The sequence below is a fragment of the Nicotiana tabacum genome, chromosome 22, assembly GCF_000715075.1.
Source record: "Nicotiana tabacum cultivar K326 chromosome 22, ASM71507v2, whole genome shotgun sequence".
In the NCBI taxonomy this organism is placed as follows: Eukaryota; Viridiplantae; Streptophyta; class Magnoliopsida; order Solanales; family Solanaceae; genus Nicotiana; species Nicotiana tabacum.
In genome coordinates, this window is record NC_134101.1 from 47,665,144 (window position 1) to 47,681,775 (window position 16,632).

At 33.2% G+C, this 16,632-nt stretch overlaps 1 protein-coding gene across 1 annotated transcript; it reads right to left on the minus strand.

Moving 5' to 3' along the window:
• Nucleotides 1-15,262: 15,262 nt before the first annotated feature.
• Nucleotides 15,263-15,937, minus strand: LOC107763150 (uncharacterized). The gene has a single exon (XM_016581598.2). It carries the CDS (start codon nt 15,935-15,937, stop codon nt 15,263-15,265), a length of 675 nt encoding a protein of 224 aa, XP_016437084.1.
• Between the last annotated feature and the right edge of the window lie 695 nt (nt 15,938-16,632).

The following is a 16,632-nucleotide window of genomic DNA, read 5'->3' on the forward strand; positions in this document are numbered from 1 at the left end:
ACAAATTTCGATCATTATTTTTATTAATGGTTGCAACGTTTTACTCTTCTTTGGATTGAAAGTAAAAACTTAACTATTGCAACGTTTCATTATTCTTTAGATAGTAAAAACAGTTTTTAACATAAGAATAAGAGAAATATTCAAAATAATGAAGGAAAAGATAAATGCATTTCTTTGCTTTAGAGAGTACGAATAGTGTAATAGGGCAGCACGAGGCAACTGCATTTATATGACTAAGAGAGTACATCAAAAGCAACAAATTTAATGAAAAGGTTCATAGTAGGTAAGCAGTAGGTAAGGTTTATGATTTTAAAGAGAATAATATTTAAAGCAGACCAACTTCGAAAAATACTTACATTCTTCCTCTTAAACCCCCGAGCTGAAACCTTTGACCTCCATAGGCACCCGACATGTAGAATGAAACCAACAAGGGGGAAAAAGAGTTCTTCGGCAAAAATGAGCATGAAAAGATCCGTGATATGAGAGGTCCACATGTTAGAATCTTACCTAATCTGAAAAATTTTAAGCATAATTAACAAGTATGGGAAAATGATCTCCAAATGTTTGAGCTTAATCACAACATTAGGCTGATTCTTGAGCGGGCCCAAGCTGAAAAGCATAACATAGAAGCTATTTTAGAAAATGAAAGGGAGAAATTGGTTGAGTTGCAGAAGCTCCACGCTGAGGAAGCTAGCAAGAGAAAGAATCTTGATAAACCAAAGTTGACTTCTTTCACTTGTCAACTCTTCTTGCCATTTTAAAATGACCACCATCGTTTACATAAATTCAAAGAGGAGACAATAATATTTTTGAATTGTCATTGCCCTAACAAAATATGCTATCAAAAATATCAAGAACTACCAATACTTCAATAATAAAGTTTTAAGAAAAACTCAAGCATATGTAATAGATAAATAAAATCATTCAAGTTTAATTTTTTAAAACCTTCTAGCTCCAATTTTTCTCTATGAATACCCAACATATTTGCCTATGTTCATGGCCAATGTAGGTTTCATGTTCTCCTTGGTAGTTGTGCCTTTCAAAAAATATTATTGAGTTTCTCCATACTCCGCCATTAGTATTTTGCTCGCACTTTTAATTTGAACATCTTAGGCTCTTGATGGTAGGCTATAAACACGTGTTTTAGCCTTTTTTTACACTCTAATTACTGCACTTTACTTGTGAGCTTAAATGATGATGATTTGCACTTATTACGTGTTTTATTCCTTGTAGGAAATGATTCCGAGTTAAAAAGATAAATTAGAGCTAAATCGAATAATTTGGAGCTTTGAAGTGTGAGTAAAAGTCCAAGAAATTAAACTGGAATTGCATCCGGGGCTCGTGGAGCGACGTTGCATACGGAAGTTGGAAGAAAGCGCAAGGGTTAGAGCAAAATGTACTAGTGCATCGCATAAGACGTGGCATTAAGCGTCACATTAGTATAAAAGTTTGTAAGAAGTTTGAGAAGTTTAGAGACTTGGAGTTTTAGGGTTTGACAGAAAAATACACTAATGCGACGCAGGGCGCATGGCAGGGCACGACACATTAATACAAAAGTTTGTCAGACAAGCTAAGTTCAGAGAGTTTACAATTGAGCAAAATACACTTCGGCTCAAATAGGGTAGTTTGGTTCAGGCACATTCCGACTTGGTATAAATACACTAAAAATATGTTTTTGAGAGGACTTTTTGACCTACGGAAGATTGGAAGAGTATTGGAGACTCAAAGCACAAGGATTCATCATTCTTTCCTCAACTCAACACCCGAGTTTGGATTGAATTCATATTTTCTTATTCTTCAACTTTATTTGTGATGACTTTCTCCATGATTATGGAGTAGTTTACTTTACGATTTGATGGATATGATATTTTGATTGATATTTGTGGAATTTAACTTTAGTTCTTTGCATAAATTTATTTATGGAGCTTTGAATTGATTGCAACTTTATTCACCAGTTTATTTAATCGAAAGAGGAATATTTTTGGTGATTATCTTTGCATTATTTTATTTGGTTTAATTCAGTGATCTTTTAAGTAATCGAAAGAGTTTGTTGAATTGTTGATTAAATCAAGTTGGGAGAATATCGAGAGACGTTTTCCTAAAGATTAATCCATTAACGCGTTCTTGCATATTTTCACAGTACTTTATATTAGTTCACCTCGTAGAGTTACGATTTAATCGAAAGAGGAGTCTTGGCTATACGATTGAACTAATTATCGAGTGAATTCATGAGAATCATTAGAACATTAAAGTAAATTTAACTAGAGTTAGATCCCAAATAGCCATCTTGCACCTATCATGTCACGACCATTATTTCTCCCAATGATTATTTCGATGTTACTCAACTCTTATTTTTCTATGATTAATTATTAATTGCTTTAGTTTTCATAACTAATTTTAGTTATTAATCATTCCAAACCAAAGTGTTAATCATCCCGAATAACATTAAACTTGAAATTACTTGAACATTGTTTAAATTCAATCCCTGTGGAGATGATAATTAAACTATACATCTTTATCTAGCGAGCATCAATTTCGTGTTGTGTTTTGTGCTCATCGGCTTCCACCTTTTCTTGGAAGATTACACTCTAAGTCACAAATCATTCAATGATTTCTTTTGTATATTGAATTTGAAGTCGCAAATCATACACTGATTTCTCTTGTATATCAAATTTGAAGTTCAGCGCGGGGGTATGTATATTATTTATACTGGATTTTTAAAGAGAATATGGGGTGCAAGGTAGAATGTGAAGAAGATAAGTTTGGTATTAAATTTATTGGTACATTAATTATCAATATTATTTCGATTCTTGCAACCGTTTTATTAACTTAGGAAAGGTTACAACTTTCTATCATTATTTTCATTAATAGTTGCAACGTTGAAAACTTAACTATTGCAACGTTTCATTATTCTTTAGATAGTGAAAATTAATTTTTAACATGAAAATAAGAGAATTATTCAAAATTAATGAGAAAAAAGATAAATGCATTTCTTGGTTTTAGAGTGTCAATAATACAATAGGACAGCATGAGGCAACTGCATTTTTATGACGAAAAGAGTAGTTCAAGAGCAACAAATTTAATGAAAAGGTTCAAAGTAGGTAAACATTAGGTAAGGTTTATGCTTTTAATGGGAACAATTTTTTTCAAAGCAGACACCAACTTCAAAAAACACCTACATTCTTCCTCTTAAACCTCCAAGCTTCAACCTTTGACCTCCATAGGTACCCAACATGGAAAATGAAACCAACAAGGGGAAAAAAGAGTTCTTTGGCAAAAATGAGCATAAAAAGATCCTTGATATGAGTAGTCCACAGGTAAGAATCTTACCTAATCCGAAAATTTTTAAGTCTGATGAACAAGCATGGGAAAATGATCTCCCAATGCCAGAACTTCATCATAACATTAGGTTGATTCTTGAGCAGGTCCAAGCTGAAAAGCACAACATAGAAGTTATTTTAGAAAATGAAAGAGAGAAATTGGTTGAGTTGCAGAAGCTCCACGCTGAGGGAGTTAGCAAGAGGAGGAATCTTGATAAACCAAAGTTGACTTCTTTCACTTGTCAGCCATTCTTGCCATTTTAAAATGTCCACCATCGTCTACATAAATTCAACAAGAAGACAACAATATATTTGAATTGTCATTGTACTAACAAAATGTAGATCAAAAATATCACGAACTACCAATACTTTAATAATAAAGTTTAAAGGAACACTCAAACATGTGTAATAGATAAATAAAATCATTCAAGTTTAATTTTTTTAAACCTTCTGTCTCCAATTTTCCTCTTTAAATACCCAACATATTTGTCCATGTTCATGGGCAATGTAGGTTTCATGTTCTCCTTGGTAGTTGTACCTTTCAAGAAATATTTTTGATTTCTCCTCACTCTGTGTATTTTTCTCGCGCTTTCAATTTCAGCATTTTAGGCTCCCACCTTTACTTGAAAGATTACACTCTAAGTCACAAATCATACACTGATTTCTATTGCATATCGAATTTGAAGTCACAAATCATACACTTATTTCTCTTCCATAATAAATTCTTCTATTCTGTTGCCTAGGTGTATGTATGTTCTCTGTACTGATTTTTGAAGAGAAAATGGACTGTTACGTGTAATATGAAGAGGAAATTCTGGTGATAAATTTATTGGTACTTTAATTGTCAAAATTATTTTGATTTTTGCAACCGTTTTATTAACTTAGGAAAGGTTACAACTTTAGATCATAATTTTCATTAGTGGTTGCAACGTTTTATTCTTTTTTGGATTGGAAGTGAAAACTTAACTATTGCATCGTTTCATTATTTTTTAGATAATAAAAAATAGTTTAAACATGAAAAATAAGAGAAATATTAAAAAATAATGAGGAAAAAGATAAAAGTATTTCTTGGCTTTAGAGAGTGCCAATAGTGTAATAGGACATCACGAGGCAACTGCATTTTAATGACGAAGCGAGTACATCAAGAGCAATAAACTTAATAAAATGGTTCATAGTAGGTAAGGTTTATGCTTTTAAAGATAACAATTTTTTTCAAAGCAGACACCAACTTTGAAAAACACTTGCATTCTTCCTCTTAAACCTCCAAGCTTCAACCTTTGATCTCCATAGGTACCCAACATGGAGAATAAAACCAACAAGGGGAAAAAAGTTCTTTGGCAAAAATGAGCATGAAAAGATCCTTGATATGAGAGGTTTACAAGTTAGAATCTTACCTAATCTGGAAAATTTAAGTCTAATGAACAAGCATGGGAAAATAATCTCCCAATGTCTGAAATTAATCACAACATTAGGCTGATTCTTGAGCGGGTCCACCTGAAAAGCATAACATAGAAGCTATTTTAGGAAATGAAAGGGAGAAATTGGTTAAGTTGCATAAACTCCACACTGAGGAAGTTAGCAAGAGAAGGAATCTTGATAAACCAAAGTTGACTTCTTTCACTTGTCAACTCTTCTTGCCATTTAAAAATGGCCAACATCGTCTACATAAATTCAAAGAGGAGACAATAATATATTTGAATTATCATTGCACTAACCAAAATGTGCTATCAAAAATATCAAGAACTACCAATACTTCAATAATAAAGTTTAAAGAAAAACTCAAGCATCCATAATACATAAATAAAATCATTCAAGTTTAATTTTTCTAAACCTTCTGGCTCCAATTTTCCTCTTTGAATACACAACATATTTGTCCATGTTCATGGGTAATGTAGGCTTCATGTTCTCTTTGGTGCCTTTCAAGAAATATTTTTGAGTTTCTCCTCAATCAGCCATTGGTATTTTCCTTGCATTTTTAATTGGCAAAATGGTCTTGTGGCCACTTAAACTTGCACTAGTTTATCACTTCGGTATATAAACTTACTATTTTTCCATTTTAAAACTTCTATTTGACAGAATAGTATTAATAAATACATTTGACCGTTGACTATGCTTATGTGGCTGAAGCATAGCTGACGTGGACAAAATTCGTCTAAGTCACGCTTATATGGCGGGTCCATATATTGATTTTCATTTAAAAAATAGTTAAATCAGAAAAAATACAAAATAGAAGAATTCTTTTTTGAAAAAATCCTATCACGTCCTCCAACCCCTCTCCCCCCTTCCAACTTTGTCCCCCATTATTTCCGTCTCACCTTCCCCCCATTTCTCTTGTTCGCCTTCTTTAATTTCGATTCTCACTTTCCTGTTATTCTTTCCTTACATCCTCCCCCTTTTCTCCTCCATTAATGAAGATAAAAAGATGGATTCCTATTTATGTGAAGTAAGGAAGAGAAAGAAAAAAAAATAAAAAAAATTAGACCTTTTCAGCTCGTTCTTCTGTATTGATACTGGTGACATTCAGTCTATTGATAGAGTCAAAACTTTAATGGGTTGTTATTTTGCTTAAAACTTGATCTTTTTTTACTTTCAAACAAATGTTCGTAGACAATGGAATTCCGGCGAGTTCTAAATATTTTACTAATTTCGGCAGTGGTGTTTGGAGACAGGAGAATATGGGGGTGGAGGGTACTCTTTGGCATCTTTAGTGCCATGGTGATCTTGTGAGATAGCGTTGAATAGTTACTGCTGGTATGTTTGTCCCAAAATCATATCCAAGAAAATGGTGAAGAGTAGGGCCCAGAGGGATGTGGGCTTGTTCTGTGAATTGAAAAATAATCGTACTTCCTAGCACTTAATGCTATCAAGAGGAATGTAGTCTAGCTAAAGAGGGTTGGAAGAACGGTGGTGTTTATGGTGGATTAAACTTGTGGTGGTGGTTGTCGCCCTTATGAAGAAGAAAAGAAAGGATTTTTTTTAGATATTTTAATAAGTTGGTGAAATTAGATTGGGACCCATAAATAACACGTGTTAAATAATAATAGACAAATAATATGATGTGTTCGACATGTCACATCGATTGAGTAATACACTCAGTAGGAAGTGTTTATTACTTGTATTTTTATAAAGTAGAAGTGTTAAAATGGGAAAAATTATAAGTTTATATACCGGGATGACAAAGTGGTACAAATTTAAGTGGTCACGAGGCCGTTTTGCCTTTTTAATTTGAACATCCTAGGCTTCCACCTTTTCTTGGAAGTTTACACTCTAAGTCACAAATCACACACTGCATTTTTTTGTATAACGAATTTGAAGTCACAAATCATACACTTATTTCTCTTGCATATCAAATTTGAAGTTCAAATAAATTCTTCTATTTTGGGCCCGAATGTATGTATGTTCTTTGTACATGATTTTTGAAGAGAAAATAGGGTGCAAGGTGAAATGTGAAGAGGAAGAGTTTGGTGTTAAATTTATTGGTACTTTAGTTATCAAAATTATTCCGATTCTTGCATCCATTTTATTAACAATCATTATTTTTATTAATGGTTGCAACGGTTTATTCTTCTTTGGATTGGAAGTGAAAACTTAACTATTTCAACTTTTCATTATTCTTTAGATAGTAAAAAAATAGTTTTTAACATGAAAATAAGAGAAATATTCAAAAATAATGAGAAGAATGATAAATGCATTTCTTGGCTTTAGAGAGTGCCAATAGTGCAATACAATAGCACGAGGCAACTACATTTTTATGACGCGAGAGTACATCAAGAGCAACAAATTTAATGAAAAGGTACAAAGTAAGTAAGCACTAGGTAAGGTTTATGATTTTAGAGAGAACAACTTTTTTCAAAGCATACCACACTACTAGAAATTCGCTAAAAATCGACCAAAAAAATCGATCAAAGTTGGTCGGTTATGGCCAATTACTGACCAAAATACGACCATTACGGTGTGGACGGTGTTTTGATGGTCGGAATGGCTTACCGACCAAAGTTGGTTGGAAATTACTGACCAACTTTGATCGGTAGCTTAAAACGATCATCTGACAAGTTTAATTACTTACCGACCAACTTTGGTCGGAACATATTTTATTAATTTAATTTTACCGACCAAAGTTGGTTGGTTTAACTAAATTATATTTTTTTTATTAATTATTAAAATTAAAAAAAAAAAACCGACCAACTCTGGTCTGTAATTGAAAATATATATTTTTTTAAAATAATTAAAATTAAACATTACCGACCAACTATGGTCGGTAATCTCAACAGTGCAGGTAAAATACCGACCAAAGTTTGTCGGTAATGTTGAATTCTGGGAATTCAATGTTCATTAACCGACCAACTTTGGTCGGTATTTTGGAATAATTTATTTTTTTATTAAAAATCGACCAACTTTGGTCGGTTTTTCTGGGTTTAATTTTGGCATAAAATGCCTGTTTTGGCAGCTACACCACCTGCCAGCATACCAATACACCTAATAACAACAACAACACAACAACAACAGCAACAACAATAACAACAACACAACAACAACAATAACAATAACAACAACAACAACAACAACAACAACAACAACAACAACAACAACAACAACAACCAAAACATTCAATAAATACTTTAAAACTAACAAATTAAAGTTCAATTGAACATAAAAATTCAAAACCAAGTTAAAAACTAATTACAACTAGTTCAAAACTGGTTCTATTTGTCTAGTTCAAAGTATATAAAAGTCAAGGGGTGTTTTCTACAACATCATCATCACCGTCTGATGAACTTTCATTTACAAGACGATATAGAGAACGGTCTTGTGGAGGATGGGAAGCACGATCACGGGGAGGATGGGAGGAACGATCACGAGCAGGACGGGAGGAACGATCACGTGGAGGTCGACCCTTTGGAGATGACTCACGAGATCGGGACAACGGAAAAGCTCCACTAGATAGGAGAGTTCTGATCTTAGCTTGCATGCCAAGGAATTGAGTATCTCTAAGCATTTCTCTTTCCTTGGCCGCTTCCAGCTCTGATGTGAGCTTTGTCACTGTCTCCTGCATAGCGGAGAGGCTCTCCCTATTAAGTTGCTCGCCTTGCGAGGAAGTCCCTATTCCTCGCATTCCACACTTATAGCGATGGAAGATTTTAGTAGGAAGCCCGTATACCTTCCCCCATTTTAGACCGCCAACAGACTCCAACCATATTCTTTCAGCATCCTCGTCCGAAGGTTGGGTTGGCTCACCCGATTCCCCAGCTGGATGACTACGGATGAATTCCTCAACGTTACTTTGGTAGCGACCCTATATTATTTTAAATTAAATCAGTATTTCAAAAATTTTATAAAAGTAAATTATAATACTTAAAGAAAATTGAAAGCTTACATATTCAGTCGAGGCCCGGTCCTCGACCCACCTATCTTGATTCCCCTCTTTCTTCTTCTTCACAATATGTGTCTCCTTGAATAGCTCATCATGACTCATTGGACGCACATACTTCTTTTCCTGAAAATAAATTAATTTAGTTAATAAACATAATAGATATACTTAGAAAAGTAAAATAATTTAAGCAATTACGTACCAATCTTCTTTTTATTATCCCTAGGCTGATCGCACCTCCAGTGTGCAAGGAGCCTCCCTTCTCGGATGCGCGAGCTTTCTTTCCTTTTTCGCCCCTCTCTAAGAACTCTGCGGTAAGCCATTGCTTTTGCAAATCATTCCACAAATTCTCAAATAACCAGCCAGGCCTCTTGTTCTTCTTTCTAGCATCCGAGAAAGCATCCGCCAATCTCTTACGAGCTTTATGATGAAAATTTATAGCCACTTCCGCGCTATAGCGGTCTTCCCATACACACTTGCTCTGTATTTCAAAAGTTAAATATTAGATGGAAACATCATAAATATAAATTATTAAACTGTTTAAAAGAATATTTATACCTTAAATTGATTGAAAATTTGCTCCTTCAGTGAGAATGGACAATCAGTCCAAGTCGCATAAGGGCCATCATAAAGCTTTCTGATGGCATTGGTGATTATCCTCGTAGTCTTACTATCCGGCCTGAACCTGCAATTTAACAATAAAAATATATTAATATCTTAATAAAAATATTACAAATTAATAGACGCAAAAATAATGAATAACACTTACCCATCACCCTCAGGGACTATGATGATCCTGCCATATCGATCATAATGCACTACCTCGTCATCACCATCCGAAGCATGTGTATCAGAGGCATGTGAAGACGGTGTAGGCGGATCAGAGCTACTGCCTCGCAGGCGAAGGCCTGCAATAGATGGAGTCGATGATGAAGATAGTTGCGATCCCTGTGACTGCGACATAGTTGGATGCGACCCAAGTGGATGTGATACCGATGGCTGTGACCCGAGTGGCTGTGACATGGATGGATGCGATCTATGTGGCTGTGATATGTAGGGATATGATCCATGTGGATGTGATGCAGATGGCTGTGAGGCAGCTGGACTGTATGTCGGAAGTATAGTCCTATGGCCCTGTGATGGAAGACTTGGTGTCTGAATGAAGGTGTACGGCTCGTGATGCTGTGGCAGCTCAGTATAGCCGTGTGGTGGAGAATAAGACATAGGCATCTCTAAAAAGGGTGGACAAGAGGGAGTATTATTTTCTACCCTCCTCTTTCCCTTCCTACCCTTTTCTCGACCCCGAGAACTAGTAGGGTCATTGATACCTTGACCCTTGCCTGCCATCTGCATAATATCCTAAAAGTTCAATTCACAAGAATAAATCCTAAAAACTAAAATTTCAATTCATATCCTACGAGTTTAAATATAAACTAACTAAACTAAAGAAATTCAACCCATACCCTAAAAGTTCGATTCACAAGAACAAATTAATTTATTCTATAATTATAAATTAATTATATCTTTTTTAGTTAATTCAAGATAATTATTTTTTCCTAATTACACCAATTTATATCCTAAAAGTTCAATTCACATCCAAAAGGTCCAATTCATATCTTAAAAGTTCAATTCATATCCTAAAAGTTCAATTCACAAGAACAAATCCTAAAAACTAAAATTTCAATTCATATCCTACGAGTTTAAACATAAACTAACTAAACTAAAGAAATTCAACCCATACCCTAAAAGTTTGATTCACAAGAACAAATTAATTTATTCTACAATTATAAATTAATTATATCTTTTTAGTTAATTCAAGATAATTATTTTTTCCTAACTACACCAATTTATATCCTAAAAGTTCAATTCATATCCAAAAGGTCCAATTCATATCTTAAAAGTTCAATTCATATCCTAAAAGTTCAATTCACAAGAAAAAATCCTAAAAACTAAAATTTCAATTCATATCCTTCGAGTTTAAACATAAACTAACTAAACTAAAGAAATTCAACCCATACCCTAAAAGTTCGATTCACAAGAACAAATCGTAAACCCTAGATTCTAACTAAACTATTCATGATAATACAAAGTTAATAATTTAATTCTAACTAAACTATTCAAGACAATACAAACTCAAAATTGAAACACTCATCAATTAAAACTAATTCATAACTAATTAACAAAATTAATTAGTTAATAAAACTAATTAAAACAAGACCTAAACCCTAATCCTCAATAAAATACAATATTCAAATAATTGAAACACTAATCAATTGAAACTAATTCATAACTAATTAACAAAACCTAGAAATAATAAATAAATGGGTTGTAATTCAAACCTGGAATTTTTAGAAGATGGAGAAGGAGAGGGGCGGCAGTGGCAGCGGCGACGGCAACGGCGACGGCGCGGCGACGGCGACGGCGCGGCAACGGCGAGGGCTGGGCGGTGATGACGCAGGGTGGGGAATGGAATTTATATGAGGGAAATAGAGAAGGAAAGGGGAAGATTTTGAGTGAGGGAAATAGAGAAGAGAGGGAAAAATAAGAGAGAAATGGGGGTTTCTCCCGTTTTTTAATTCTCTAATTTCAGAATTACCGACCAAAGTTGGTCTGTAATTTTGGTCGATACATTAAGTGTTGACCGTTTGACCAAAAAACCGACCAACTTTGGTTTTTTTTAAAAAAAAAAATTAAATTCTTTTTTTTTTGGTATTTTTTTTTCTTAAAATATTATAAACTATAAAAAAAATATTATAAACTACAAGCATTTATTTTATTTAACTATACAATTATTATAAATAATTATAAACTATAAACAAAATCTTTATAAATAATTATGTTAACTATTTAATTTTAATAAATTATAATAGCATCTATCTAAGTAAATTTTCTAAGTTATAATTAAGTATGTGAGTAATTTCTCACACACACACATACACTATATTGTAATTGATGCTAATAACTTCTTTTTTCATTCGTTCATCACTAATAATGCATGACATAGATTAATCGATATATAGGTCGAGACGTTTTGATGAATCATCGATTAATATTCATCGATACATCTAAGTAAGTTATAAGTCGATGAATCAATTTATAAATAGATATATTTGATGATAAAGTATATATACTAATTAGTATCTTCCCAAGTCTATCCCTAAAAGAACCCGACCCTGTGGTCCTAGCGCTTCGTGTTCTTATATATATATATATATATATATATATATATATATACACACACACACACACAAAAACACACTTCACTGTAATACTTTAACTATATATATAGCTTGTTATAGTATATGTTAGTGTGTATATATATAGCTTGTTAAAATTTGACCATGTTTGACCTATTAATTTAACTCGTTTACTTAATACTAATATAATACTAATATATATATATATATATATGTCAAAGATGTTTAGTATTAATTCTTTTATTTTTCATTCATTCATCACTAATAATGCATGGCATAGCTAGATTAATCGATATAGGTCGAGACGTTTTGTTTTTACTATTAGTCTACTAATATATATATATATATATATGTCAAAGATGTTTAGTATTAATTCTTTTATTTTTCATTCATTCATCACTAATAATGCATGGCATAGCTAGATTAATCGATATAGGTCGAGACGTTTTGTTTTTACTATTAGTCGATATAGGTCAAACGTTTTATTTTTAATATTCATCGATGCATCTAAGTAAGTTATAAGTCGATGAATCAATTTACAAATAGCATGTTATATATAGTATATGTTAGTGTATTCATTATTTGTATTACAAAAGTGTTAACGAATTACATTTATATTATTTAGATAGTAAATATAAAAGTAATTCGACAGTTTGACCAATGTTGACGTAATAACCGACCAACTTTGGTCGGTTATTTTGCAGAAAATAATAATTACCGACCAAAGTTGGTCAGTAAATGCTTCCCCTACATTAACCGACCAACGTTGGTCGGTAATTTTAAATATAAATTCTTAAATATTATAAAATATTTTAAATAATAAAATAATTATTAAAATTTAAAAAATTGGATCCAGATTACCGACCAACGTTGGTCGGTAATCCAAAATTTTCTTGTCTGACCAGCTGGGTCAATTCGTTGACCAATTTACCGACCAACGTTGGTCGGTATTTAGTTTTAAAAAAATATAAAAAATTTTTCCCAGTTTTCGTCCAACCTGGACGGTTTTTGGTCGCTTTTTTTGACCGACCAACGTTGGTCAGAAATATTTGGTTGATTTTTAGCAGATTTTTAGTAGTGCCAACTTCGAAAAACACTTACATTCTTCCTCTTAAACCCCCAAATTTCAACATTTGACCTCCGTAGGCACCCAGCATGGATAATGAAACCACAAGGAAAAAAGAGTTCTTTGGCAAAAATGAACATGAAAAGATCCTTGATATAAGAGGTCCACAGGTTAGAATCTTACCTAATATGAAAAAATTTAAGTCTGATGAACTAGCATGGGAAAATGATCTCCCAATGTCTGAGCTTCATCATAACATTAGACTGATTCTTGAGCAGGCCCAAGCTGAAAAGAATAACATAGAAGCTATTTTGGGAAATGAAAGGAGGAAATTGGTTGAGTAGTAGAAGCTCCACGCTGAGGGAGTTAGCAAGAGAATGAATCTTGATAAACCAAAGTTGACTTCTTTCACTTGTCAACTCTTCTAGCCATTTCAAAATGTCCACCATCGTCTACATAAATCCAAAGAGAGACAACAATATTTTTGAATTGCAATGCATTAAAAAAATGTGCTATAAAAAATATCAAGAACTACCAATACTTCAATAATGAAGTTTAAAGGAAAACTCAAGCATCTGTAATAGATAAATAAAATTATTCAAGTTTAATTTTTTTAAACCTTCTAGCTCCAATTTTCTGTTTGAATACCCAATATATATTTGTCCATGTTCATGGACTATATAGGCTTCATGTTCTTCTTGGTAGTTGTGCCTTTAAAGAAATATTTTTGAGTTTCTCCTTACCCCGTCATTGATATTTTCCTCGCGCTTTTTAATTTACCATCTTAGACTCCCACATTTTCTTGAAAGATTACACTCTAAGTCACAAATCATACACTGATTTATTTTGCATATCGAATTTGAAGCCACAAATCATACACTTCTCTTGCATATTAAATTTGAAGTTTGGTTTCATGTTCTTCTTGGTAGTTGTGCCTTTCACGAAATATTTTTGAGTTTCTCCTCACTCCGCTATTGGTATTTTCCTCGCGCTTTTAATTTTCCATCTTAGACTCTCTCCTTTACTTGAAAGATTACATTCTAAGTCACAAATTATACACTGATTTCTTTTGAATATCGAATTTGAAGCCACAAATCATACACTTACTTCTCTTGCATATCAAATTTGAAGTTCAAATTCTGGGGCCCTGGTGTATGTATGTTCTTTGTACTTAATTTTTGAAGACAAAAAGGGGTGCAAGGTGGAATGTGAAGAGGAAGAGTTTGGTATTAAATTTATTGGTGCTTTAATTATCAAAATTATTTCGATTTTTCCAACCGTTTTATTAACTTAGGAAAAGTTACAACTTTCAATCATTATTTTTATTAATGGTTGCACGTCTTATTCTTCTTTGGATTGGAATTGAAAATTTAACTATTGCAACGTTTCATTATTCTTTAGATAGTAAAAAACAGTTTTTAACATGAAAATAAGAGAAATATTCAAAAATAATGAGGAAAAAGATAAATATATTGAAGCACAAATCTGTTGAATGACGGTAGCTTGCTTACTCAACCCCTTGACTTTACTTATGCCCTTATTTATGCAGTAAAGAAAGAAAGCAAGTGAGGCGGGCTAAGATTCCATTCCAAATAACGTAACAGGATTCGATGTTCTTGGCTAGCACGAGGCAACTGGGGATGTCACAACCCCAGAAATAAGGAGGTCGTCCTTGTATCTTTAAGCACTGAGAAGTATAGAATATTTCAGTGAGCGATTATATTTTACAACCTCCTTTTCCAATTAACGATCTTGAAATTTTATTTGACGATTGGGCCTCTAGAGAGCACTTACCGACACTTCAGTATTCAAATGGTTACCTATACAATTATCTACTCAGCAAAATTAAATATTTTGCTGTTAGTTTATGTCCGAACTGTCTTTACGTTGTGTTCTTTTCTTATGATGAAAAAGTCAATCTTGGACTCATTTTACCTAAAAATGAATTATATAAGATCGTCTTCAACTATGAAAAATATTGCAGAAGAAAATTGCATTTACTGTTAACTCAAGTGTTTTTTTTTTTTTGTTGATGAGGAACGTTTGCCAAACACATCTGAGAAAGTCAACAAGACATATGGTTCACTTTTTTGCTCTGAAATATTAAAGCTAAAAAATGTCAGATTACATGGTTCTTGAGACTAGAATTAGTCTCTGATACATTACACGGAATGAAAGCATATCCTTGGAATAAACATTAATCTAGATCCAAATGAAAAAAATTCAAATTGAAATAAAAAATAATTAAGGAAACACTATAGAACATCTTTACATAATGACTAACAAAGATGGTCGCTTTTAATTTCTGCTTTCACCTCTCTACTCTTCCTTTCTTAAGGGAAAAAAGAGGTGGTAGTGCATTGTTTTTAGCCTGTGTGCAAATTGGCACATTAATCAAAGGTCTTACACTTGTAGTTGCTGATCTAGATCTCTCCAACCTTTTCTTAATCTTGTTCACATGCTTCTCTTTGCTTTCATCTGTTGTAGAAATTTCAGAATTCGAGTTCGAAGAAGATGAAGAAGAAGAAGACGGTGATAAAGAGGAAGGTCTCTGCTTTTGCTTTTTCAATCTCAATAACTCTTTCCACAAAACGTTACATGTTGGTGGCCTAGGAGATGGATCCTCATCAATAAACCAAATTGCTGGCCTATTCATCTCTTCTTTACTTTTCACCTCTGTTTCAGTCATTATTTCTTCTGTTTTGAGACTAATCTTGTTGAGTTTTTCAGCATGGTGCATTTGCCAATAGGGAAGTAGCTTACCATCAAATATTAGCTCATCCGCTGTAGTCATGTTTCCGCTTGTAAAATTGCTGGATAGGAACTCAAATTCAGCTGCATTAATCTCCTTTTCGCATGTTTTCTCTGCTTGAGAATTTGGACTTATAGATATGAAGTTTTTCTCATCAAGAAAGTCTGCAGAGAACGAAATACGGGGACTCGGTTTCGGCTCAATAGATCTAGTGGTAGTTTCTAAGGACACCATATCAGTTCTATCAGTAAAGAAGAAAATATAGAAAATAGAGTTGGCTAAAGGGGAGGAAACTGGGAGTGTAGATTGAACTATTGAACTCTTTTTAAGGGTTCTTTGGTATATGTAGTAGTGGTAAATATTTGGACGGTGAGAATATTTAAACTAAGTGGTCTGGTGAAGCAGAAACAAATGAGCTATTGATGTCTTTTAAATATATGGGAACAGCACATGGACAACTTTTGGAGCTAAAACAGAGCTGTTCTGAACGTGGAATCTCATTGTCTTTATAGGATTCAATTAACGAACTGCATACAAAGACAATTAGACGATATCAGCTCTCTTCCAAGTTAATTGTTGGTTGTGCCTAATAGGCTTATGTCCCCATTTTCAACTGGAGTAATAAAGATTTCTCATTTGTTAGTGGTGTGGCGTCTTAGAAGTTAATGAAGTAGGTGAAAATTATGAAATACTAGGATTCAGATTTCAGACAAAAAAATGTTAAGTATTTTTGTCCCTATATGTTTAAGCATTGGTGACAAAAGTATACATTATTTTTTGGTATTCGATAATATAGTCGAGAATGTGCTTAAACTGACTCCTACTTGACTCCTACTGCACCATTATTTTAAAAAATAGTTAGTAGTGACAATTAGTCACAGAAAAATACGCTTTGATTAGCAGTTTGACTATATATATAACTCTAGCAG

Excerpts from the sequence above, each read along its gene's own strand:
- LOC107763150 (XM_016581598.2), bottom strand. The coding sequence starts at position 15,937 with ATGGTGTCCTTAGAAACTACCACTAGATCTATTGAGCCGAAACCGAGT.